The sequence below is a fragment of the Acartia tonsa genome, chromosome 1, assembly GCF_053477335.1.
Source record: "Acartia tonsa isolate MP-2025a chromosome 1, ASM5347733v1, whole genome shotgun sequence".
Taxonomy (NCBI): domain Eukaryota; kingdom Metazoa; phylum Arthropoda; class Copepoda; order Calanoida; family Acartiidae; genus Acartia; species Acartia tonsa.
In genome coordinates, this window is record NC_137260.1 from 36853820 (window position 1) to 36881794 (window position 27975).

The 27975-nt window shown below is 30.5% G+C and overlaps 1 protein-coding gene across 3 annotated transcripts; it reads right to left on the bottom strand.

Annotated features, from left to right (window-relative positions):
• Positions 1-202: 202 nt before the first annotated feature.
• Positions 203-27972, bottom strand: Rift (Riboflavin transporter). Of its 3 annotated transcripts, XR_013879464.1 has the most exons (15): positions 27824-27972; positions 21684-21834; positions 21116-21265; positions 20768-20874; positions 19921-19996; positions 18124-18219; positions 17126-17205; positions 16122-16227; positions 13511-13574; positions 13106-13225; positions 12417-12664; positions 3488-3598; positions 2812-2827; positions 905-2441; positions 203-791 (listed from the first exon to the last, which is right to left on the bottom strand). XR_013879464.1 is itself a non-coding variant. In XM_080160158.1 (14 exons), the coding sequence occupies exons 1-14, from the start codon at positions 27847-27849 to the stop codon at positions 2413-2415; spliced, it is 1371 nt and encodes a 456-aa protein (XP_080016284.1). In that variant the 5' UTR covers positions 27850-27972; the 3' UTR covers positions 203-2412. The 3 variants fall into 3 exon arrangements, 2 of the variants coding, with proteins under 2 accessions (XP_080016284.1, XP_080016272.1); XM_080160158.1 differs by having other exon boundaries at positions 203-2441; positions 16131-16227; XM_080160146.1 differs by having other exon boundaries at positions 203-2441.
• Between the last annotated feature and the right edge of the window lie 3 nt (positions 27973-27975).

Consider the following 27975-nt stretch of genomic DNA (forward strand, 5'->3'; position numbering starts at 1 on the left):
AAATCAACATGTTTTAATTGGATTATAGTCTTATTGGCAACGATTATAGAGTTGCTACGCTTTCTGAATCGTACTTACCTACTACAGGAATAGCCATGCCAAGTTTAAAATTCTAATATGCCTAAATTAACTATCCGTAACGACGGACAGATCTACCCTAATCATAGAAAAGCTTCGCTATATAAAAAAAAATGAGCTAACCGTGGTTTAGATATCTTTATTGTTTACTTGATATTTATATAAATATATCTACAGAATACATATTATAACAACAATAAATTGATAATCAATGCAATATTTTACTTAATCTACCCATAATCTATATAATTCAAAATAAAATTTTATGCATACCTTTTTTATAAAAAAAGAAGTTAAGCAGGATTTAAATTTTATTAAAATTTCTCTATTTGCATTACTTTCCTATAAGATGGTCTAAACATTTCTAAATTTTATTCATTAACATTCAAGAAAATTTGTTATAAACATTAAACATTACTGTATTAAAACGATGAAAATGGCTGCATATTGATTTACGACAGTGTTATTAAGCTTTTACAAATTGGTACTACACTTCAATATAACTACTTTTTATACTGATTTACTTGTAAATTTAAAAATGCATTACAAATTACATATATTATAATATTCTAAACATAAAAATAAATTTCTTAAAACAACTTATAAAAGCATTTTCTTGATTTCTTTTCTGAATGAAATTTTCCTTAATAATAGACATTTTTAAACATAGTTTGGCCGCTTTTACAATTATTTTGGCGACTTTTTTTATTACACTGTAAAAAAAAATATTTCCTATTTAATTACAATTCTAAAAATCATAAGCTAATGAACAATTTCATTTAGATTTAATTTAAAAAAGGTTATTAAATGAAAATATTTTTTTAACAGTGTAACATTTATAATTACAATAATACAGTATCTTTAAGACAAAAATATAATAAATGTTTTATACTTAATTCTGAAATATTTTTATCTCAGTTGAATTACTACATCACATCTAAGTTATTCATGTTATTTATGTACTAAGACGCTGCTAATTTTTTCATTTTCAAAATCACGATATTTTAATACAGAAGTCAATGTACAGTTACATAAACGAAGGAGGGGGCGACTTTTGTTAAGAACTCACAATTTTGGTGAAAATATCAAGTAAATTATTGTGTATATTTTGTGTATTTTTGTTTTTTCTAAGTGGCATTTAGAGCTGAATTTTGAAATCTCTACAAAAGTCATCCCCCACCCAATTATTATAAGTTTGAGCCTTAATTTTAATACATTTTAAAATATACTTAATTTTAAACATAGAGGTTCTGAAAAGGTCTTATGTTAAATTCAATATTTTGTGAATAAATATATTTTTCTTATCGCCAGTCACCCAAAGTTCACGTACAATTCAGCAAATTTCAAAGTTGAAAATGCTTATTCAAAAATTAGAATAACAACAATCTAAGTAAATGAAAGGTTAAAAAAATGGATTTGAAAATTTACCATTTTTTCCTACTACTTTGGAGAAATATTTTATTTTAATTTGCGATTTCGTATGTAAACTTTTCCAACAGATAAACGACAAAAACGTGAAATAGAAAATGTCACCGCCAAACCCTGGAAAAATGTGGCCGGGGCCTAACAAATCATTTTCCTCGTCAAAGAGAAGGGAGAATTAACAAAAATTGCAAAATAAAAGACAGTTAGTTATATATAGTTTTGGACCTATTTTATTATAGACAAATTCCCAATGTAACTTAATTTTAAACAAAAAATACTGCTACTGCTAAAATTTATTACTGAATAAAAACTCATTAAAAAGTTCTTGATATATCTCCTTTCTCTCTGATTTTCGTTCAGCGTTTTACACAAGTATGTATATGTATAATCTGTCTATATTTTACATTTGGTTCTAGAGAATTTTATTAATAAAATATTTTAAATTAAAATCTGCAAATAAAATTCTTTAATTCTTTTAATTTAACATCGTTGATATGTTGAGTTTGCTTTATATAATTCAATTGTTTTTCAATTATAGGGAAACGTAAGTGCAGACGATTGGAGGGGGGAGGGGAAGGGGGGATTCTCATAAACCCTTTGAATAACCGTGCAGATTTTTGGACTCAAGATACTAGGGATATAAAATAATATTTTATTAACGGTTTCCATCTGAAACCCAATGAGGCACAAAAACTTCCCTTGATCTACCATGCGAATTTTTTTTAACTTAAGCTTTTTGGTATATAAGCTAACCTTTTTTATTAGTAGTCTCCCTCCCCCCCCCCCCCCCCTCCTGATGAAATCGTTCTTATATCAGTAAAATATAGATTATTATTACTAGCATAGCTATTATATAATAGGTTTTTTTTACATCGATAGCATCAATAGATTATGACTGCTTTTATCAGGTCAGGGTACGGCGTCATTTCTATTAATTTCTTTGTATATATATATATACATATATTTAGCCATGAGGTGCAATAGCTGTTTGTTGTGTCAGGTGCGTCAGTACAACACAATGGTTCGAATATAATTGTGCAGAGACAAAAAGGAAACTAAGAAATTAGTTTTGTCTAAAAGTTTTCTGTGAAGCAAATAATTCTTCCAAAGGTATTATTTAATTTGTGTTCCCTTCCCCTTCCTGGTAAAACTTATCGAAAAATTTATCTCAAATAACTTTTGTGAAATATTTAGTTTTAAATAAACAATCTTTACGTTTAAAGTATCTCATTCCTATACATATTTACACAATAGATAGCAATGGTAAGTCTTACAGAATTATTCAGCTATCACACGTCACATAAAATCCTTGAAACAGTGTTGTCTGAAAAAGAAATATTTATTATATTAATTATTGTTACTTTGATATTAGCTAAGCATTTGATAGAAAACACTCCATAAAGATTAATAGATATTTCTATCATCGTATTATAAACGGCTTTCCGCGGATATAGAATGTACAATTATAAGATTAAAACCAGTTTTTTAGCCCCGAGGTGCCGAAGGCACGGGCTAAAAAACTAGTTTTAATCTTATGATTGTACATTTTTATATTCGTAGAAAGCTGGATATAGTACGATGCTAGACATAGTATTTTCGTATGGATGAGAACCGGTTCCTATCCACCGGATTCGAATGAATACGAGAAAAATATTTTCTAGTATCGCTTGGAAACCGAAAAACATCTGGTGGATTAGAACCGGTTTCAACCATACAGAAAATTATGTATAGCATCGTATTAAAATGTACAATTATAAGATTACGATTGTATTTTTTTATATCCGAGAAAAGCTGTTTATAATACAATGCGATAAATAACTATTCCTAGACTTGAAATTCAAACAGCCCTTTAAAACCCATAAATGAAATTATATGTAAGGCAAATTGAATTCATCAACAGTTCTTTGGCATCGATTTTAGTCTATACTATAACAAATACTGCTATTCTTGTTTTTGTTTTATCCGAAAGTTAAAAAAACCTAACCTGGTTGACAAGTAGAAATGCAGTAAGGGCGCCACACGCAGACCCTATTTGGGTGGCAACTCCACACTTGAATAAAGCCCCGGCGTCCCGACAAAGTCCAGCTATAGCCACCTAAAATTCATATAGTGATTAATTAAAAGACTAACCAAGGGTTAATAGATATGACATCTCGAAAGATATTATTTATTAATTTTTTAAAATTTTATTCTTAAAGAACATGATTGATTTTATTGTTTGTTTGATATACTTAATGTGTATTTTTTTATTATGTGTTACAACTTTAAAAAATTTCTTTTGTTTCAACTGTAGTTTGATTATTACAATTGATTGAAAACCACTTGAGAAACAAATTATCTATTGCTAAATTATCCAGTCAAAACTAATAATAATTGGTATGCAATTTTGTATTGGCATGCTGTAGTTGTTTTTAACAATAAATGCAATATGAATTTTCACCCTTTAGAGGATAAGAGTCAATTACATTTATCATATTTATTCTGGTAATAATTATGATTAAATTGTGGAAGTGGTAAAGACTTAATAAAAAGCTGTTGTCTATTCCCTGAAATTTGCTTGGCAGACATTTCGTACAATTTGAGCCATGTCATATCAAGTTTTCAGGGATACACAGGGGTAGGTCATATAAAAATAAATAAAACTTGCTTGTTGTGGGCTTACCTGTTATCATACTAATGAAACAATCCGTATTACAATTGGCATCCGTTAAAATTATAAAAAATAAGAACATTCGGGAATAGTCCCTTTCGTAACATCGCTCCATAAGGGGCAATTCGTCGTATTTTTAAAATGGCTTTTTATAGGTTAGGTTAGGTTATATTGGGTTAGGTGATTGCCCCACAGGGTTATGTAATTGGCCCCGCAGGGTTAGAGCCTCCCGCAGGGGCTAAAAATAGGAGAAAAGCTACTGTGAAAAATACGAAAAATCGCCCCATAAGGTGCGATGTTACCAAAGGGACTACATTCTTTGCATATTTGACTTGATTACGTCTTTCAATCATAGCATAAAATATTAATTTGATTTAAAACTATATAGTATTTATATAGTAAATTTATGTATACGTTCTCTATTCCTGAATCCATGTAATTTAGTAGTAATATTATGCATAACTTAAACAATATTTACATATAATGCATTTTCAATTAAATTTTAAAACTTCATTTTTCAGATTTTAATTACAAAGAAACATGTTCATATATTCAAGTGGTTGTAATCGATTCAAAGATTTTATGTTTGTAGTAATTTTAGATATCTGTATATAAATACAAATTGTATTTTATCACAATGCAAATTTTACACATATATTACAAAAACGTTTTATTTCTTTTTCGACCCTTTGTTTTAATAGACAAAACAAACTTATTTAGACAAATAGCTGCAGTAAACAAATAAAGAAAATTATTTATAAAAAAAATAATAAAAATTGTATTACAAAAGTTGAGCCCAAAATGACCTTCCATAAACCCCGTCCATTCTTTTACATAAAGTAAAGGGTGTCATTTTGTTGTAACAAAGTAACTGTAAAGAACGATTGCGTCCAATAGTGATGAAACATTTTGAAACAGAAGGAGAAAAAGAAACAGGAGAAAAAAAACTTGCATACTTGTAAAATAGCCTTGCCACCAAACCTTGCTTCTTCGAAGCTTTATTACAAACACGTCAAAAAGGGCAAATGGAAGAAAAGTTTTTTTTTGGGTGAAGTTTACGGAAATGTTTGAACACCTGGCAGTGCATCCAATAATTTCCATCTTATGGTAATCCCTGTTCCTTAGTGCTGTGCTCTACTGCCTGTCCATTTATGTCCATACAATCATTTTTCATTGTTTAGAAGATTGCCGAATTTGTTTTACAAAACAGCTACACAAAAAATCTATGCATTAGCCAAAATTAATGAATTATATAGAATCAAATTTTGTTGTATTATACTTTGTGAAATTAAAGCTTGCTTATGAGTTACTGGAGAAACAAAAATTTTCTGAACTCAGAATAGCTTATTTTTAAAAAGTACCCCTATTGTTACATAAAAATTACCTTAAATTAAATGAAAAAGTAAAAGATAAAGTATTTTAAAGTGGTTGTTATTGTATATTAAACCAACAAGGATAATTGCGATCAATAAGTATCACAACAATAAACAAACTTTTTAAAAAAAGACCAATGGTAATTTTTATATGGTAAGAAAATCTCTAATAATAACTTAATATCCTTATAATAAAGTAACAGGATGTTTGTGTGTTTGTCTGTGTGTTTGTATGTTTGTACTGAAGGATCTCGCTAACCGCTGAACCGATCGGGTTCTCCTTAACGTTTGTCTGTGTGTTTGTATGTTTGTACCGAAGGATCTCGCTAACCGCTGAACCGATCGGGTTCTCCTTAACAGGGTAGATTTTCATATGTCCCGGGAAGGTTTATAACTATTTTAGGGGAGGGCACCATTACCCTCCCTAGAGAAATAATTTTTTTTTAAATTTCTAGATTTTAGAAAGAGAGTTCAACGAAAAATAAACGTCAAACGCAAATTAGCCATATTTTAAATACAAAAAAAAACATTTAAAGTGCCACTAGAGGCCTCTAGGGGCGTAGCCGCTAGTTACAAATAAAATGACTCATAAAAAATGTTAAAATGAATGTTTAGAGATGGGGTACCTGATGTGAAACCTGCAATGAGTGGGTCCATGTGACTAAGTGGAAAAGAGAGTTAGGTAATAAAAAGTGGAAACGTCCTTAAGCAATGCTCCTAAAAACTTTTACGTAACCTTACCTATTTATAAATACATAATAAATACATGAAAAATACTAGCTCTTGGTACGGTGGTATAATTCCTTTTTCTAGCAGCTGGCAGTAACAATTAATCTCTGGCCAGGATCATACCTGTATCCATACAATACAACCATCTAATCGATTTGAGTCTTTTAAGAAAAATTGCCTCAGTGATAGAACATAACCTTATCCTTAAAAATCACCTTTACATATTGTTTGTAAATATGTCATACATACAGATTTTCTTCTCATTTTTGTTAAAAAGACTCAAAACAAAATGATGCTAATTTTAAAAGTATTTTTTTTGTATTTTTTGTATGTTCGTCAAAATGGGAATTCTGGAAAATCGTATTGAGACTGAGGACTCTACAATTTGTCACCTGTGTGCCTTTAAAAGGAAACTACAAGAGTTTGGTTTGTTAAAAATAGTTAAAACATAAAAAAACATTACGGGGGATTATGATTTTCACTTCTATTAAAAACAATTCAAAATCGTTTCAAAAGTCCCGACAAAAAGACATCCGAAAACAAAACTGTTTTTTTTTATTTTATACTAAATTTGATGTCTCTTTTAGCTATAGAAGGCAAAATCTTGTAATATGTAAGTGGATCTAATAAAACCCTATTTTTTTTCTAAAACAAAAATTATTCCAATCCTTCAAGGTTACAACATTTCTTTCTTTCTAATTCAAAATGAGGTTACATACAGGGATAGTACATTGGACGGTAAAATAATTGTGGATTAAATTAACCATCATTTTCTTTCTAAAAAAAACCGCAACTGTAGCTTAACAAGAAGCGCATCCGCTCGTTGTAAGGAAGGCAATGGGTTTGAATCTCGGCCCAAACTGAGTCTTAAACAAAGATGTTAAAAGTTGTACTCACTGCTGCTAGGTCAGATGCAGGAACTTAATAGAAAGTTTGGAGAATGCCTTGACCCCAAAAAAACGTAACTCATGTACTTTTAAGACTTCCACACAACGTGCAATCAAATGTTTAATTGTCTTCAATAGTTAGGATGTTAGTCCCATGGGACCAACTATAAAGGTTAGCCCTATCCCAAGAGGTTTTAATCATGTATATATTCTAATATCCTGAAGACTGGAGGTTGTTTGTCTTCTTTTTAAAGTATAAAGAATGTTGCCTAAAGGAAGGTAGATTGAAGAAAGAGTAATGGTTAACAGGATAACTTATGTGCACATTAATCTATTTAGAAGAAAGAGGACAAAAAATATTTTAATATCCTCATTCATTTAAAATTTGTGGCTATGTTCCTAGAATCTAGAAGCTCTTTAAAAATAGGTAGGGAAATCTTTAAAAATAGCCTGGAAATTAACAGGTTTTTAAAAGATCTTTAATAAGAGGGAGAAATAGTCCAAAACATGAAATTAGCCGATTAAAGTAATGGTATCATTTTGCACTTCTTTTGAACAACACTGTTCTTGTTAAATATTTTTTTAAACAAAATTTTCCATCTTTATATTTTGAAAGACGAATGCATTTAAAACAAGTTATCTTGAAATAAAATTAGAAAATCAAATAAAAAAAAATAAAGTCAAAAGCTAAATGTGCAATTTGTGTAAAAGTGAGTAAAATAAAATAAAAAAAACTGCATGTGCAGAAAAAAAGATAAAAAAAAACTTTTCTGACAGCTTCTCTCCCCTCTCATGTTCAAAATAAAGAACAAGGACAAGAAGATCCAAGGATAGCGAGCTGTAGAAAAAGGAAAGATGATTTAAAATTAAAAATCGGTTAATTTTTTGGAAAAGGAAAAAAAAGAGTATAAAAAATCAACATTATTGTTTTTCTTTTAACAATGTAAAATTAACTAACTTGCCTGGGGTATAAATTTTCAATCTAGTTGGTTACTTTCCTCCACCCCATCTATTTATTTCTCTAATTAGGAATATTTTTGTATTTTGTATTCCCCCCGGAATAAAAGTGGAAAAATATTTTGAATATCTATAAAGATGCTCTGCACCTAAAGAATATATTTTGTGTTGTTTAATATTTATTCCATCAAAACTTTGCACCCATAAAGTGTTTCAACCAACATGGACATGTGTGTGTGTGTGTGTGTTTCTGTGTATGATTTTTTATAGTAGAAAATAAATTTTTCCAACACTGATGTCAGCTTATTATTAAATATTGAAACAACTGATCGCGCAATCGGCCGCTCGTTGTGTCAAAAAGATGAAGGATCAATGTCTGAGCTAAAACCATATCATAATCAAAGAGTTCTACTAAGGTAGGCGCATCAACAAAATCAGAACGATACCGTGAGCAACTGGACCAATTGCATTGTTAGTACTTACAAACAAAGGTCGAACAATCAATGAGTTGGTTGTCTGTAAGTTATTGTAGATCAGCCTTTTATCCATTTATCCTAGATGTAATCTAAATCTGGGCTTTGATGCAAATTTCTCTTATTTTCCATATTTCAAAAAATATAGAAAATTGGTGCGAAATTGCTTTCACAAACTAACACACCGAAGGCTACACACAAACAATCTAACACATAAAAAAGACAAACATTTAACACAATTTCTTTGGGATTGGAGCCCCTCTATAACTCTAAAAAAATAATGGAAATGAGAATTTTAAGACCAGTTATTTATTTGCTTCTAAAGCCTTTAAACGTGTTCTATTATAATCAAACTTAGACGAAAAGATTGCTTACAGTTTTAATATTGAAAGGGTTTAAGCACATTATGAAATGTTAAAAAAATAAATACATAAATCATTCTTGGCATATTTACATATGGACGTCTACAGATATACCCTAACATCAAAGAATCTGTTTAAAACATAACAAAAACTTTATAATTACAGTGTAAAAATTTCTCCTAAAGAATCCAACAAAATAAAAATATTCTAGAAATAGAATATGTGGCAATGAAATTCGACTAGATGGTAAAGAAGTATAATCGTATGCATTTTATATCAGGTATCAAGGCATAGTTTATCAGGGATAAAAGTTGCAAAAATAATTGGCAATTTTAGTTGCATAAAAATAGAAACCATAGCATATGTAGAAAAACACAAATCAGATAATCTAATAACCAACAACTAATTTAATTCTTGACATTATTTGCAATTATTTTTTAGCTACTTTTGGAGCAATGTCTTAGTAGCAAAGACGACATTTTAATTTAACCCCCCAAATTTATTTTTATTTAATTTGCTTTTAGTTATACCTAGTATTGGTAATATCCTTGTATTTAACGAAATTAAAAACTTATAAATTAATGGTTTTCTTGCGATTCCTATTTTTCTTATTTAACACTGTTTGCAAACAAGCGTATTTTTAAGATATTTGCAGGTACATATTTTTTAAATACTAATTCTTTATCCTTGAAATGTGTATGTGCCCTATTTTATTTTAATACCTTCCCTCCTTCACCCCAAACTTTTATCCCTTTGTCCTTAACATGTCTAACATAACTGAATATTTATTCTATTAGGAAACAAGGATAAAAATACACAAATTGAATTGGTAAAGAAATTGAGACTTATGTATAAAAAAGTTTCGAAAATGGAATTAATAAAAACTTGGATTCTCTTAAATATGTTTTTTAGTAGTGTAATTAACCTTGTAATTAAAGACATGATCGATTTTAATAATCAGGAGACCATGACATGGAGTTTTGTTTGTTCTTGCAGATAACTATTTAAAAGCTTGATTGGTTATATTAGAAATACACTTAGAAATACAGAAATAAATATTAGATGCACTGCGAATACAATTGTAGACCGCTTCTGCTGTTAAAAGGGAAATTATATGAAAAAGGTTGAGTTAAAATAGTAAATAGTTTTAAACGTTTTAATATTGATAAGGTAGAATTAAAGAGCAGCTGTGCTGTTTAAAAAGGAATAAGTGTTCAAGAGTTTGCAACGGCAAAAAAATATTTGAAAATGCACATTTTATGTTTCAACATCTTCACAGGGATGCGAGAATAGGAAATTGGAAAAAAATTATAAATTCAGTTTAAATTTTCATTATACTGTACATGAAAGCCCTTGATGTAAAAAAAGTTGCTGTAAGTTTTTATGCTCATATAAATAAAAAAAATTAAATTATATTTTGTATAATTACCTAATCCTAAATTTCTGAAAACTTTCACTCTTTATCTTTCTTTCTCTTTTGTTAAAAAAAAAGTTTTTTTTCTATTTGTTTCTGAAGCAGTTTTTTTAAGGTTGAAAACAAGACACATTATATTTAATTGGTCAACGGAATTCCGAGAAAAACTAACAGTGTGATTAAGAAAATAGTTTTTAGATTAAAATAAGCATCTTTTGTCCTTTATTAAAGAAATATGTAAATGATACTGTGATACGTTTTACTAAAATTACAAAAAGTGGTAAACATAAACAAATATTTTTATAATTTTTTAAAAGCAAGCTCTTTTGCCACTCGCCCTGTAAATATTGGCCTAATTCTAATTTCTTATGCATTTATGCAAAGAGGGGGTGGGGTGTTCTATGAATTCAACCAAATATTAGATTGATAAAAATAAAAAGCTATAAAATGTAAAGACATGCATCTGAAATAAAGTAAAAACAAGGACATGGATACAAATAATGATTAGACGATTTCATACCTATATTGTAAATATTTTTTTTTCTATTTTAAATTAAGCTAAGTTTATTAAAAATATTGTTTTGTATACATTTTGCTCACTAAAGCCAACTAAACCTTAAATTATATTAATTTATGGTAATCTTTGTTATTCTTAAACTTAAGTGGTTTTTATTGCTGTATTGTGTGAGCATCTAAATGTGCAGCTTAAAAACATTATTCAACAGTAACAATAAAAACAAACAACAACTATTTAAACTTTCCAGAAAAATATTAGGAAAATTAGCTATAAACATTCCAAAAAATATTCTTCAGGGGGGGTGGGGGATTGCTCATAAAGTTTGACAAAATTAGGTAAGAAAGTAATAATTTTTCATAGAAGTGGTCGTAGAGTTAGTTATTATCAATGTAAAAACATAATATTAAGTCTAGATATATAGATGTCATTGAATCACAAAATAGATAGTCTCGTTAAGGGTGTTAAAAGGTTATAGAAAAAAAGAGCCTTCAAATGTTTCTTCAGATAATACTCTGCATTGGTTGCATGGATTTTAGGATACAAAGAAAGTAAGCATTTCCTAGGAAATTATATTTCTTACAATATTGGGCACTACACTAAAAACATAGTTTTATGAAAAATTTAATAATTTAATTTCAAGGTTTAATTTACCGTAATTATTTTAATTGATCATGGTACAATTCAATCTTAAAGAGTTTGTGATATTCATTTGGTTTAAATATTAATGATGCACGCCCTTCATCTTTATTTTGTGCATAATATCGATTTTTGTGAAAATGACGCTTTGTTTACTTTTACTTTGAATATTCGTATCGGAGTTTTAAAGAGTTTTAAACCTGAGATAAAATGAAAAATCTTTAAGTCTTAAAAAAATAATAATTTATTTAATACAAGTGCCTTAGTCATACTTATATAAAAGAAACAGGATGTGTCTCTGTTAGTGTATCTGTAGCTTGAGATCTCGCTAACCGGTGGACCGACATGATTCTCCTTTACAGTGAAGCTTTTAAAAGGACTAGGAAAGCCTCCTTGAAAATATATCCCCCTTAAAACATATTTTAAAACTATACTTGGGGGGGGGGGGGGTGGTCAACTCCTTCTCCCCATCTCCAGTGCTCCAAGGGGGCTGTAGGGGCGACTTCTAGTAATTTATATTGCCGTGACACATACAGGTCAGTTATCATATTTTTATGTAGATGTGTTTTTAGTCATATCAAGCTGGATATTGTACAATACAATGCAGAGTAACAAGAAGATAGTTTTTCTTAACCTGCAATACCCTTGATTCTGAAAGCTACAATAGCTACAGGTATTGGAAAATATTATTCTACAATATTTACAGAGTAATGTATGTATAGGTAGAGACTTATACTCCAAAAAAATGATACATTTCCACTTTTTTGTTACCTGTAACTCAACATATGAATATGTTGTATAATATCAGTGCTTTGCAGTGGTTTACAACTACTTTTATGGGCAGGTACCTCCATTCTCAAAGTGAAAAAATACTCCTCTCACCAATTATATAAATTTAAATGATGGTAACTTTACCTTGACATATGAGAAAAGAGCTCCAACAACTACCCAAGCTACCACTGTAAGACCTCCACCCAACTCTCCCCACATGGGTGCTGGGGAGGTCAGAGCCGTGGCTAGGATGTAGCCGGTGGTCAGGAAGCTAAGGCCAGTCAGCAGACACACTATGCGCTTGCTCTTACAGGCCACGAACATTGAGAAAAAAGCCATCAGCGGGTTGGCCATTGCGTTCAGTGTCGCCACTAAGTGGTACACAGTGTTTCCTACAAAAGATAATTGTTTTAAACTTAAGAATTACAAAATATGATGCAAATCTACTAAATTAATTGTCGATTTATTAAATAATGAGAGTAATAAAAGGTCAAGAAAAGTAATGTAGCAAAATAATATAACCTAGGCTATAAAGCACACAATAAAGTACTTACCCTAGTAAGTGTAAGAAAATGACAAGCTTTATAAAAACTTAATTGACTTGCCATATGGTAAACATGAGTCAAGACTGAATGGATGGTAAGGCATTAATAGCAAGGAAACACACAGCTCCCAACATAAAGATTTAGGAGAAATGTATCGACTTACCATAAGGTAAACATGAGTTAGACTGAATGAATTGGACGGTAAGGCACCATTAGCAAGTAAACCAACAAAAAAGTACGTACCCTAGAAATGGTAAGAAAATTACTAATTGTAAGGGTAATACTTACCATAAGGTAAACATGAGTAAGATTGAATGGACGGTAAGGCACCATTAGCAAGGAAACAGACAGCTCCCAACATAAATAGGAGGAGGGGAACACCATGTTCTGTGTCTGATTCAGGTATCACTAAAAATATCAAATTATTATGACGTCAGCTTTTCAACCAATAGTAATAAAATTGCATGAGAGTTAAAACAACATAAAGTCCAAAATATTTTGAAAATGCTACAAAAGATTTAATTCGCGAAAAAAAGCAGAGAAAACAAGAGAATTGTGGCAGGGGATGCTAATTGCTAATACCACAAAAAATTAAGACACAAAACTTAAAACTTTAGGTAGGTCATGGAAAATTTCTATTTAAAAATGTATGAAGATATTTAAAATGCAATATTGAAACTACATAATAATTACCTAATTGACTGTCAGAGGTATCGAGGACTCCTCCAGAATTATGGTGACCTCCAACCTCTTCCTCCTAAACAAATAACAGACATGTAGAGGTGAAATTGACATTACTAATTTCAGCATATTTAAGTTGAATGTCATAGACACAACACAGACAACCACTTGTTTTTTCTTACTGTACAACTATACAGTAGTAAGGTTTTTGTTGGAATCTCTATATTATAGAGAGGCTTCATTTAGGTCCTTATTAAAGTCTTAAATTGTTTGGGATATTTTCTGCACCCGTATAAAGAACTTGAACGTATAAAGATACTTAATTTTATCACAAATAAAGGATAAATACCTTTATTTTTTTTTAGCTTAAACCACAAATAATTGTAGGTGTACCGATTTTTTTTCGTAAGAATTAATTATATTCTAATTAGAAAATTATTTGAAGCCGTATCTAATTCAGGCTCATTAAGCATAAAAAATTGACGTAAATTCAATTTAAGTACCCTTTTCAAATCTAATCAAAAGACTTTTAAATAAGATTTACAACAAAATATGATTTTCAAAATCCTCTTAGTAATAAAAGGGGGAGGCGGATGTGCCACTTTTTGAAACCAAAAGTAAATCGCACATGATCTCAGCCGATACAAGAGTTACAAAATTTCGGCGCCGTTTCTTTACAGTTTTTCACAAAAGCAACTGCTGTGCCGAATTTTAGAGTTGTAACTCTTTCATGGGCTAAGATCACGCGCTTTACTTTTGGTTTCAAAAAGTGCCCCCCCCCCCCCCCCCCATTCACATTAAATCTAGGTATACATACTAATATGAGATTTTAGGTAAACCTACCTACAAAGATTCCAGCTTTTAATTTTAAAATAAATTAAGTAATCTTTTCCAAAAAGTAAAAATCATTCATGGTTTCTTTTCAAATTCAAAGAAATAAAATCTTAAAAGTTAAAATCTAATTAAAGCTCTTAAATGAAATATTCTAGCAATTTTAAAAGAGAAATATAAGGAGAGAGAGGTAAAGATAAATTATATCTCAGGACCGTTGTTAGGTCTGGACATTATGGAAAAATATATCTTAGTTGTTAGGTCTGGACTTTATGGAAAATTAAATCTTAGTTGTTAGGTCTGGACATTATGGAAAATTATATCTTAGTTGTTAGGTCTGGACATTATGGAAAATTATATCTTAGTTGTTAGGTCTGGACATTATGGAAAATTAAATCTTAGTTGTTAGGTCTGGACATTATGGAAAATTAAATCTTAGTTGTTAGGTCTGGACATTATGGAAAATTATATCTTAGTGAAATTATCGACAATTATATCTTAGTTGTTAGGTCTGGACATTATGAAAAATTATATCTTAGTTGTTAGGTCTGGACATTATGGAAAATTATATCTTAGTGAAATTAACGACAATTATATCTTAGTTGTTAGGTCTGGACATTATGGAAAATTATATCTTAGTGAAATTAACGACTATTATTTCTTAGTTGTTAGGTCTGGACATTAAGGAAAGTTATATCTTAGTGAAATTATCGACAATTATATCTTAGTTGTTAGGTCTGGACATTATGGAAAATTATATCTTAGTGAAATTATAGACAATTATATCTTAGTTGTTAGGTCTGGACATTATGGAAAATTATATCTTAGTGAAATTATCGACAATTATATCTTAGTTGTTAGGTCTGGACATTATGGAAAATTATATCTTAGTGAAATTATCGACAATAACTGAATTGTAGGACTCAAAACTATTTACAGGGGTTTCGTGGCCACAAAAAAAACTTGCTATCCCACTTTTATTCTTTTTTTGTGTGTGTGGAGGGGGGGGGGGGCTGAAATGCACAGATATGGTTTAACCTTTATGTTGACTAATATTGGGACGGAATACTTGGAGAAGGGACGGAAAGAAATCAGAGAGTCTTTAATAAATCAATCCCTCCTGGCTATTTTAATTTTGTAATCTATGTATTCAATTTTCTCCGAGACTAATATTTCATGTTTACAATCTTATACCTACAACAAAATAAGGAAAGAAAAGTAAGGTATAGGCAACACAATTATATTAAAAGTTCAACTGTTAGCTCATAAACTTTTTGAAAGTTCAATCTTTGAATTTTAAATCCATAAATCTTATTATTTGTTTATTAATCTAAAATGGTAAATTATCAGTCCCGAAACTTCCATTTTTAAGAATAAGTTTTTAAAATTATTTTCAAGAATACGTTTTTATAAAGGGTCCTTGTTGTTTTAATATAAACCTACCTGTTCTTTTTTTTATTATGCTACATGCGGAAGAACGGGTACTGAACCTTTGCCCCCCCCCCCCCCCCCATTACTTTTAAAATAAAGTGAAAATATGGAAAGGGGGGTAGTTTTCTTTCTTTCTTTCTTTATGTAAGGGTAAACTATATTGGGCACTGGGTAGCCTCGCAGGGTTAGTACACCGCAGTGTAAAGGCAAGGAACAAAATTCCTCCACTTATTTTAATAAAAATTGAAGGGTCAATGTTCGAAAGCACCAAAACTTTTATAAAAGCAAATCTACTAAAAGACACTTTAAGTAAAAGTACCAACATAGGAAGGAGCAAATCTACTAAATAATTTGATCATACCTTGTCTACCTGAATGTTTTTTCTTGAGCTCTGACTATCAGATTCTGTAGAATCTTTAGACTCACGCCTCTCCCCCATCAAAGAAGCTCCAGAGATTTTTTCTCGCCTGAAATAAAAAATCATGAATTTTAAATTCTTTTTGATAATTGAAATAACGTTCAAAATTATGATTAAAATGATAGGTAGAAAATTTAGCTATTGTTCTTTCTTGTGGCAAATATTTCTTAAATTTCAATGGATTCCTTGAACTGACGTCTTTCATGGATAAATGTTATTAATTGCAAGATTATAATCATCATATCATAAATTAAGATAATGAAATTATTTTTTTTGGGGTACTTTTATTATGGTACAATTATTTGAGCTTTGATTTATTATTTTCTAATTGACCATATGATATTAGTTTTACCCTATAACGTTTCAGACTAAAAGAAGAATAAACAGACATTTGAATTTATGGAGAATAGCTTTGCAACAAAATGAAAAAATATTTTTTATCAAATCTGCAGATTAAAAGATAAAAAATCTAATTATCAAAAGGAAATACTTGAGTAATTTACTATGAAGAAAATATTATCAAAATAATTAATTTTCCAATTGGTATTTTCTCTCTCTTTTTTCAATAAGGATTTAATAATTCAAAAACAGAAGATTAAATTTAAAATCTTTTGTTAGTACTTTGAAAAAAGTCTTTGACGTAAAAAAAGACGTTTGAATGTAGAGAAAAACTTATATATTTATATTAAACACGTGTCTTAAAATAAGACAGACTTGTTTTCCAATATATTATTAAATCATAAACACTTAAAATTAGACAACCAGCAACAATTCGAAACGGATGTGCAGACAATCATTTATTGTTTATAGTATAGCTACGATCTTGTAATACCTCGCCATTATTTATAACAATAGTACGGAAAATTAAACTTTTTATTACACTAGTTATGGAGTATCTGCGCCTAGGGAGGGAGTTCAAGAAGTTAAGTGTTCAAACCCTTACATACCTGGCAAGAGGCAGCCATTCCAGACAAACAAATGCAGATAAAGATAGAATCATCATGCCCATCAGAAACAAGAAAAAATCCTGGAAAAAAATATCCATAAAATTGAATGAAATCTTTAGGTAAAATAAGTTGGTTTCTAGCAAGTATTCAATACTAGAGTTGGCTCGATATAATTATCTCCCTATTGGCTAGTTTTCTATATGCATATCTATTTCTCAATAAATCTATTTTCCTCACCCGGCATTACTATCTAAAAAAAAGTAAATATTTAATAATTTAAATGATTTTTAAAAGATTTTTTTAAATTATATTTTTTTCTTTACATTACCATCACCAAAGGGTTAATGATGATGATTACAATTTTAGTTTAATATTTGAACACACAAAATGTCGCCACAATCGAATTCTTTTAAAACATAGTTTTCTTAAATTTATCATATTATAAATTTAAATTTTCTTTTTTATGATTAGAAATTAAATACATCAATATAAGGTAAATAGCAACATGAAATGAAAAAAATGAATTTATTTTTAATAAAGTAAAATAATGGGTCTTATCGTTCTGGGCAATGAGAGTTTATTATGGATTATTGGAGCACTATGAGTTTTAATCATATATTCCTTGGAAAACTTGAGCTCGTTTATAGACATTTATTTCCTATATAGATCTGACATGGATCTTGAAGCAATTAAGCAGGCCGTTTTGTACATGTTAAAAATTGGAAGATTTCATTAAATAAAAGTAATCGCAAATATACTTAGTAAATGAGTAACAACAATTTTTAAATCTCGTCTTTTTGAAAATAAACAAAATTATTATAATATACCGATTTCTGCATCATAAAAAGAATGTTTTCCCAATGTAATATCAATCTGAGAAAATTCCACCCAATTATGATAAACAGAATAAGCCATCAATGACTGAAGGAGATCATAAATCATCGAGGGAAGTTTAAATGTCCCATTTTTTCTCTTTATTAGTTAAAATGTAAGTAAACCTGGGCTGTGAATCTTGGTTCTTCTGATACAGGTTGTAGGGATATGGTTCCATCATCCTTTGTTACATTCTTACACACTGGGTTACCACCAACTCCCTGGGAATATTAATATATTGAATATCAAGTAATAAGTCTCTTATCCTGATAGAGCATGCCCAAGAAAAAGTTTTTTTTATTTCCTTAGTTATAGAATATATATGTATAGAAATAAAACTATTTTTATAAAAAAAAAAAATAGAATGTCAGTCCAATTACCCCCATAACTTACCCCTTTTTCTTAAATGCCCCTTAAGATCTCTAGGGGCATAGCCGCTGGTTTATATAATAAAAAAGTAGTTAGTCACTTGCAAACTGTTTTACAAAAACAGAAATTTATTTGCTAAGAATGTACTAAAATTTGTTACATGGCCAACGCCTACTAATTTTGTACTCAAAACCTAAATATATCATTATCAGAGTGTTGTTTCTCTTCAGTTCGATTCATTCAAAAAAAAATATAAAAATAGCTCTGTTTTCAGTTTGTTTTGTTCGTAAAACTAATAAATAAATAAAATAGAGAGATATATTTTTCAGAAACATAAAAAAAGAGAAGAAAATAATTTAAAGGAGACTAATTATATCTAGATTATAAGAGATACTAATAATAACTATATTGTTATCTTTTGGCATAATAGACAGTTGTTCGCGAATAGAAAAATAAAAGATAAAAGGATTAATCTCCGTTTTTGGCCCTTAATTTTTTTTAGAGTACTATACAATACATGTGTTTTAGTACGGTTTAGAATCTGTTGTAATTATACAGAAAATGAAATCGGAGCCATACTGAAAATGATCTTTTGCCTAAATCGATTTTCTTAGCAAAAAATGAAATTGATCGTAGTTTTCAAAAACACAAAAGTTTTTTAATCATCTTAATGTCCTCAATTACTAATTATGATTTCTTTTTCAAACTGATTAATAATTTAAAAAGTGTATTGAAAAAAACAATTCTACAATATATCCTTGGAAAAAATGAATACATTAAACATGCATATATACTGTACAGTGTACATTAATACTTTAAATGTACGTGTCAAAACATAATTCATATTAATTCACTCACACCAAAAATGCATTTTGTATTTATGCATATGAGCAAGAAAAAAACAATGTTTATACAAGGATAGATAAAATCCGAAGCAATAACAAGCTAACAAAAATGAAATGACCAACAAACTAAAATTTGTAGCCAAAATATATATATATATATATTACAAATTTCCATTACCTCGTAAGGGCGGTATTCTCCTTCGAAAAACAGGGATTAGGTAAGATACAATAAAGGTTTAAAATAAGATATAAGCAAATATTTTGCTTTGTCATGGTACTTAATAATTAACATACACTGTAAACGCAGAAATTGAATTTGAAGTAAATGGAAGGGTGGTGGCGGAAGTATTACTTTCTTAAACCAACATAAAGGAACTTAATCAATAATGAAGTTACCTTACAGCACTGGGAGTTTAATTGGCAGTTTCTTTAATGAAGTACATACAGAACTTTAAAGAAACTGCGATGAAACAGCCGACAGCCGCCATTTTCTAACATATAATTTACAAATATCACCCGGCCGTGTCTGCTATTGGCTTTTGAATTGGTTAAGCCCTTTTTTCTTTACAGTTTCATATTGAACTATGTATATTTAAGCAACTACCATACAAAATCATAGTATCATATATCTATGCTGCTTCCAAAAGTTGCATTTCAACACTTATCCATTTTTTCTGTTACTAAGTAAATTCATTTATACTTTAGTACCTGTGCAAGGGCTGCTATAGAAGGAATAAACCCACTGAGACCTTCTCCCACCAAATAAGAATTCAGGTACACGTCCCTATATAAAAAATTATGAAATTTAAGGATCAATATTCGCAAGAATTTAAATTCCTTGATTACCATCAAATGCTTTACTAAAGTCTAAAATACATCAATTGAGCCTAAAATATTTGAAAATATGTCACTTATTTTATTAAAATTGATATTAAATAAAATAGCGATTAAAAATGCAGTACTTTCAAAATCAAATATTTAATTCCACTAAATAAATTACGTTTATCTAATTATTTTGATTTATTAAAATCTCTAGGTAATAATTTTGCCATTTCATCCTTATTTAAGAAATTTTAAATTGATAAAAATGACAACATCCCCATAAGATAAGCTTACAAAATAACAAATTAATGCGCCAATATTAGCAATTCAAGAGAAACTTTTCGTCTATGTATCTTTCAATAATTCACACAAATGATAGAAATCGCAGACTATTGTTTCTGGCGTTTTCCCTTAAGTGCCTTGTTGAGCATCCCCCCCCCCTTCTTGAAATACATTAAATTCAGGGAGGGGGAGGGAGGTATTGTGTTTGTTTCTTTCTTTCTTACTTTAGATCAGGGAAGGTTAGCTTTTATTGGGTACTAGTTAGCCTCGCAGGGGTTAGGCATAGAAAAAACTGCTGCCACCACTCATTCAATATACTTCAAAATAAAAGGGCAGGAGAGGTTTTCAGTACCAAAAAGGCACTTTGATGAAAAGAACCTCTTTCCTTTCCTTAAGTTTTGCTTCTCTCATTCTGTCTATCTATGGTATATCTATAACGCTGGTTACTTACCTAAACAGTCCCATGTAAGGGAGGAATAGAACAGAGCTTGTACAGTCAACCAGAGAGAGTAGAAATACAAAAACAAACAACATTGTAGATCTCTCTGCCCCAGCAATCTAAATACAAAACATTTTATTACTTTATTATTTACTTATTCTATAGTTGAAATAGTTAGGTTGATATGTTAGATAAAAATTTAAAAACCCGCAGGGATAATATGTTCATTTAATAAAATAACGAGGCGATTACTGCCACACTCATAAAATTGAGGATGATACATTTTTCCAGCCTTAAACCATATGATTCAAAGAGATTCACAAATAAAATTGTCATAGTGAAGCACTCGATAATTCATACCTGTGAAGTAATCTTCCATCCCAGGGCCAGTCCTAGGGAGGCTCCAGTCCCTAGGACCAACAGGACAAGAATGATTATGTTCTGAGGAGTCTGGGATCTGGGGGCTAGAGCTCGGAATATACTGTAACTTATTGGTCCAATATTCGCCAACTAAAATTTTTTTATTACAATAATTCTTAGGATAACACATCATTTTATACAAAGACGCATGAAGAAACAAAAATACAATGATATATTCAAAAATAACAAAATAATATAAATAAATCAAATTGGACAATTAAAAATCATATCTTCTAACAAAAAACGTTTTGAATTTTGATAGATTATTCACAACTATGTTTTGAAAGATATGATAAATGGCATAAGTTTTTACCTATAAGATAACTGAATTTATTAAATAATCTAAGCAATTGTAGAGTACATAAGTAGTTGGTTAATTTAATGAAAAAATAGCAAAAAAATGTATAAGATAAGTAGAAGAAGAATTATACATATAGATATGAAGATAAAAAGAATGATAGTCCGCAAAAAAAAATTGACAGACAGATAGATAGATGGATAATCCTACCTGTACAATAGTAGATAGATAGGACGGCAACGACCATCCCTCTGGTAGCTGATTAACTAATACTGGAAGCTCTACCCACAAACCATTGATGGATATCCATGATGATATACCAAATATTATGGCTAAAAAGTCAACCAACAGTACTCGGTTCCTGAAACATTGCAAAATATTAATATTTACAGTTTGGTTAACTGTTCTTTTATTATTGTTCTTTAAGATCTGATAGACGGCTGAAACTTTTAAGTGCGGAGTAATATAGAACAATAACGATTAAATGAATACAGATATTCTCCAGATAATCGGGAGGGGTGTAGTAATGCATCGTCAATTGTCCTATTCTTGAATACATCGTTGCATTTTATTCTGAAGATTTTTAGTATTGTATTGATTCTAAGCAGGTTTATGACTTTTTTCTATTAAACATATCATAATGATTCTTTATACATTCTTACTTGTAATTGAGTTTTAAACAGGAAAATATGATGAAATCTATTTGAACTATTTTGTTGAAAATTATGAAGGTTAATAATGAAAAGGTACAACACAAACTCATAAATTTACCAACATACAAATGTTTATACAATATCTATAAACTTGCGACTACGTCATATCGCTTCAGAGGTTAGCGAGATCATTCGGTACAAGCAGACAGACAGACACATAGACATCCTGTTACTTTTATATAAGAATATTATTAAAACCAAAAGGTCCCATAATTTACCTACTAAATAAACAAGATAAAATAATGCTTAGAAGACCGTACAATACTAAATAAGTAATTTACTTAATTGACGTTTGGCAACGGACAAAATTTAGTAGTATGATGAGAAGTTCTAGCAGTGAATATCTCTGCTGAGAATTATCTCCATTATGCTTGATTAAATTCCGTGCTCAGCAACATCAAACAGTAATTCATCTTGTCAACTAGAGTCAGGTTTAAAGGGATCATGGTTCGAATCCCTCTTTGACCTGTTATTCATATGTTTAGGTTGGTGACTGAGGCTTGAGGTTAGTTGTATGTTCAGACATAAATACAACTTAACTGAGAGGCACGATAAGGGTATTTAAATTTGCTTTCTATTAAAAGACTTTTTTTTAATTACCTAGCCATTAAATCCTGCTAAACTAGCAGCTACATGGTAAATACAAAATAGAAAGGTTACTATTTAACATTAAAGAGAATATAACATTGCTTGGTAGATTCCTCTTAGTATTATTTTTAGCGATTTCGAAAATTTGAGTAGCCCCCCCCCCCCCCCCCCCCGACAACAAAATAATAATTTAAGTAAACTATTATTAGGTTGGACAGGAGGAAGGGAGGGAGGGTATATAAGGCGAGACACGAGCCTTGCCTTGCCTTGCCTCAGGCTCCTTAGTCAACCATGCCAACCAGTTTAGGATCGCAGTCCCTCACTACAAGGCATATTGTAGTCGACTAACAAACAGCTACAAGCTTTCAGTCTATTTATAGCAGAATTCTTACTGTAATGTTTACCCCTTTCCCCTCCCATCTGACCAACAACCCCCTTTTCCCCACCCCCTTAATGTTCTCCCTCACATCATGCGAGCACTCCATGTCCGCTACGTGTCCGCGTTTTTTTACTGTATAGTTTACCCCTTTCCTCTCCCATCTGACCAACAACCCCCTTTTCCCAGTCCCCTTTATGTTCTCCCTCTCGTCCGCGTTTTTTTAGCAAGAACAATTTTATTTGTGGGTTGCGTAGCAATATTTAAAAGAAATAGCCGACAACGAACATCTGTGGCCGCAGCGCTCGGCTCCCTAGCCTATAACCTAACCTAACCTAACCTAAAATAGTTTTTTGAAATTTAGAAAATTAAAGTACCCCAGACAACGAACATCCGTGGCCGCAGCGCTCGGCTCCCTAGCCTATAACCTAACCTAACCTAACCTAAAATAGTTTTTTGAAATTTAGAAAATTAAAGTACCCCAGACAACGAACATCCGTGGCCGCAGCGCTCGGCTCCCTAGCCTATAACCTAACCTAACCTAACCTAAAATAGTTTTTTGAAATTTAGAAAATTAAATTACCCCAGACAACGAACATCCGTGGCCGCAGCGCTCGGCTCCCTAGCCTATAACCTAACCTAACCTAACCTAAAATAGTTTTTGAAATTTAGAAAATTAGAGTACCCCGACATCAAGTTGTGGACACAGGAAAAAGGCAAGCTTCAATTTAATTCAATAACGTGCTGTGGAGAAGCCTCGCTTCGCTCGGCTTCCCCACACAGCACGTTATTGAATTAAATTGAAGCTTGCCTTTTTCCTGTGTCCAAATCTTTTCCTCCTCCCGCAGACTATCCAGACTGTCGGGGGGGGGGGGGGGGGGGGGGGGTACTCAAATTTTCAAATTGATAAAAAATTTTGTAACAGGAAAACGCCCATTGCTTATATTCATTTATTTTCATAATTCGAATCTATGTATAAAAGCCAAAGTTAACCGTTTATAAATTAATCCAGCATAATACAATTTCTCGTATTCATTCAAATCTGGTGGATAGGAACCGGTTCTCATCCATACGAAAAAACTATGTCTAGCATCGTATTATAGCTTTCTACGAATATAAAAATGTACGATCATAAGATTAAAACCAGTTTTTTAGCCCGTGCCTTTGGCACCTCAGGACTAAAAAATATCTGCGCAAAGCTGTTTATAATACGATGCGAGAAATAACTAATATACTATTATTGGATTTTTTAAAAACTAGTATTATCATTTGCACAATCAAAAAGTACTAAGTATTTCAATGACACAACTAGAAAAAATTACAGGGTATTGAAGCCAATTTTTTTTTATAAAGGGGACTATCCACGAACCATTGCAAGTGATTTTAAGCATCTTCCAGCATTGACCCATAGTATTTTTTTAGTGAATATACTAGTTTTATGTTTATCATTTGCTTTTTCGACTAAAAAGTTATGTTTCACCATGGTTTTATATGCAAAAAACTTTAAAATGTAAAGCAATTTTTAAAGCAATATCATCAAATGCTTTGTTGTGTTCAAAGGACAAAATAAAATAACACTGCAGAAAAGCATCAAATGTTGAAAATTGCAAAAGTACATTAATTAAACTGTTTACAAGTTACCAACCCTTTTTCTAAATATACATTTTTAATCAAAATAATATACTTTTGTTTTAAGGCATCAAAACATTCGAGGATATTGCACCAAACAATGCTTGACATTTCAAAGTTTTTTTCATATAAAACCATGGTGAAACCTAACTTTTTTGCCAATAGAGCAAATATTAAGCATAAACCTAGTATATTTACTGAAAAAATACTGTGGGTCAATGCTGTAAGATGCTTAGAATCACTTGCTCTTGTTCGTGGATAGTCCTCTTTTCCTCAAAAGGTACCTAAATAAAATTGGGGGGTTTAAAATTCCATAACATTCCCTCCCCTAATTGCTAGATTATATTATCCACTTTTTACTTTTAACCTCCCACATAAAAAAAAGCAATATTATATTTTCTATTTATTATCAAAAATATAACATCTTTTGTTATTTTGTCTTATCTAAAATTTAAAATATAACAAGTGCACTTAGTGTTTCTAAACAAAACAATAATTGAACAAGCATCAAACGTCCAATAAAAGCAAAGCTTTAAATTTAAAAAAAAACAACGATAACTAAATCATTGTACAACCAATAAATATAAGTCTAAATGACCAATCCATTCACAACCGGTCCCATTATTGATTAGAAATTGTACGAAAAGACAGTTATATTTTATTTCATTCCTATAAAAAGTCAGCCATAAATTTACAAACAGGTATAAACTTTGCTTTGGGGAAATATATCCCTCGTATTTCTCAATGATCATCTACAGGGTAATAAATCTATTATAAAACCATTGATTTTATCAACCACCAGAATTTGACTCGTAACTAATAGTCATTTGTCCTATGCCTTTATTATTTTTGTCATGATTAGACTCTTCATTAGAACCAAATATGAGAATAGAGATAACAGAAGAAATTATCAAACTGTATGTAACAGACACATACAAAAGTAACTGATTTACAGAGCACCTTTTTTATTGAACAAAAAACCTATTCGAGAGAAAATAATAATTTGTTTCGGTAGAATTTCTTAAATTTGTTTTTGGTTACAGCTAATCTCAATTGTTCCATTACCATATAATTGTATCCATATATAACTTTTTATTATTGTTCTATTCTTCTTAAGAGATATGTTTCTAAATATTTATATTTTATAATTATTAAGTACCCAACAGTATGTACATTACTTGTTTAAAACGCTTTTAAAATATGATTTCAAATATGACCTAATATTTTATAAAATAGCAGCCGAGACTGACGGACGGACAGAAAGACGGAGACTTCGAAAAACTCTATCAAATATTTTATTTCTGCTGTATTATATTCCCCCAAATACATTTTTTCAGTAAAGCCGTTTTAGAAATCTTAAAAAGCACACAGACATAAGTACAACATTATATAACTAAAAAGAATTCTAATATATTTTCTAAATCTTGTAAATAATATTCCCCTAGCCCATCCATCCAACCCCTTTTACATCCTTGTGACAAAGGAAGGTTGATCTGTTGTATATAAAATCCTGGTTGGGATTATGGACAATAGGACTCTCTGAGCTCATATACACAATACATACATCACCCCCCCCCCCCCTATAACATTATTTCCAACATGTTTCATTTGTTGGTAAAGGGCCCCTCATGCTTAATAATGTTTGGTTGAAAAGACCATATACGATAAGAACACGCGACTCTCTTGGGAGGGTAGTGATACCCTCCCCCAAACAAGTTAGAAACCTTTCCAAAACCTATCAGAATATACTAGTAAATGATCAGTTCAGTGGTTAGCAGGATTCACCGGTAAACACAGACAGACACACAAGAGATCCTGTTACTTTATTCTAAGGATAATAAATGACTTAATCAATAGTGCATTATTGATGGTCAATAGTGATGACGAATGAATAACAGAAAAAGAAGAATAAAATAAGGAATTTGATTCAAATAAATCTATAATTGAAACAAATAACTACACATAAGTATACTTATGAGTAGAAAATGAGAGGGTTAACTTGATCTCAGTATTTATGATTTGGAAATTGTGATCTACTGTAGACTATATCATATATTTGAGCGTTGATATAAGGTGTCAATAGACAAACTCACAAACACACAGTGGCGTACACAGTGTTTTACAAGAGGAGTGCGCAAAAGTCGCAGGAAATTTTGTCACCCTTCCAAACCAAAATCGAGGGGGTTGTTATTGGGTGTAAGCTTTAGAAGGGGGGTATTGTAATATAGACATTAAAAGGGGTTTAAGCCTTACAGTATAAAATAATAATTAACTTTATATACTTTAATCATGGTAGCTTGGAATTGGTATATTCAAGGCCACTGATACACTCCCCCCCTCCCCCCTATAATTTTAATAGGAGGTTACACCCCCCTTTTGTACGCTTATGCCTACACACAAATCTAAACTCGCTAATCTCTGAAGAAATCCCCCAATCCTGAATCCCTTAGCCAAAATAAAATTCTATACAACAGACCAGGGATAAAGGGATAGATAAATTAATGATAAATTAATTCTTCCTCTTGATAAAATTCTGTAATGCAAAGACGCTTTACTTATTTAATAGGACTAGACCTTAATTACTTTCATTTCTTACTTAGAGTTCAATGATTAAAATTAATAGTAAAGGTAGGAAAACGCATTACCCATAAACAGACATTAACAAAATATCAAGGATAATTAGGACATACAAACAAAGTTCGTGCAATCAAAGCATTGGTTAACAAGTGTCTCTACAATTACATCCCCTTGTAAATACGAGAGGCTTGAAACCTAAAGAAAAGGTGATTATTAGATAAAACCTTATCTGTTATAAAAAGTCTTATTTCATTGTCCATACGGGCGGCACAATTTTAGCATAATTGATAGACAACCTTTTGATTGCAAAAACTTTTGCTGTTGGTCTTATAATAAAAATTAATGAGATGTATCTACTTAACAGCAAAGGCATTCCGAAATTTTAATACAGAAAAAAAAACATAAATTATACCTACCTAAACTACTTTACTATCCTTTTTCCCCAGACTGATTATAAATATTTTTACCTGAGAAAATCCGAAAAGCTCATCATTTTTTTGTCGGGGAAACTCTTTTTGTGTTTGTGTCTGTTTATGTTTTGTTTTCAATGTTGAAGAAACTTTTTTCTTGATTTTTTTTGTGTAAAAGTTTCTATCACATTATTGGAGAAATTTTCAAA

Bases quoted from the DNA above. Each gene is read 5' to 3' on its own strand.
- Rift (XM_080160146.1), bottom strand. From the start codon at position 27,849: ATGATGAGCTTTTCGGATTTTCTCAG. The intron at 18,220-19,920 runs GTACTAAAGTAT...TAATATTCCCAG, and splicing joins CTATAGCAGCCCTTGCACAG to GGAGTTGGTGGTAACCCAGT. The intron at 13,575-16,121 runs GTATGATCAAAT...TTATTTGTTTAG, and splicing joins AAAACATTCAGGTAGACAAG to GAGGAAGAGGTTGGAGGTCA.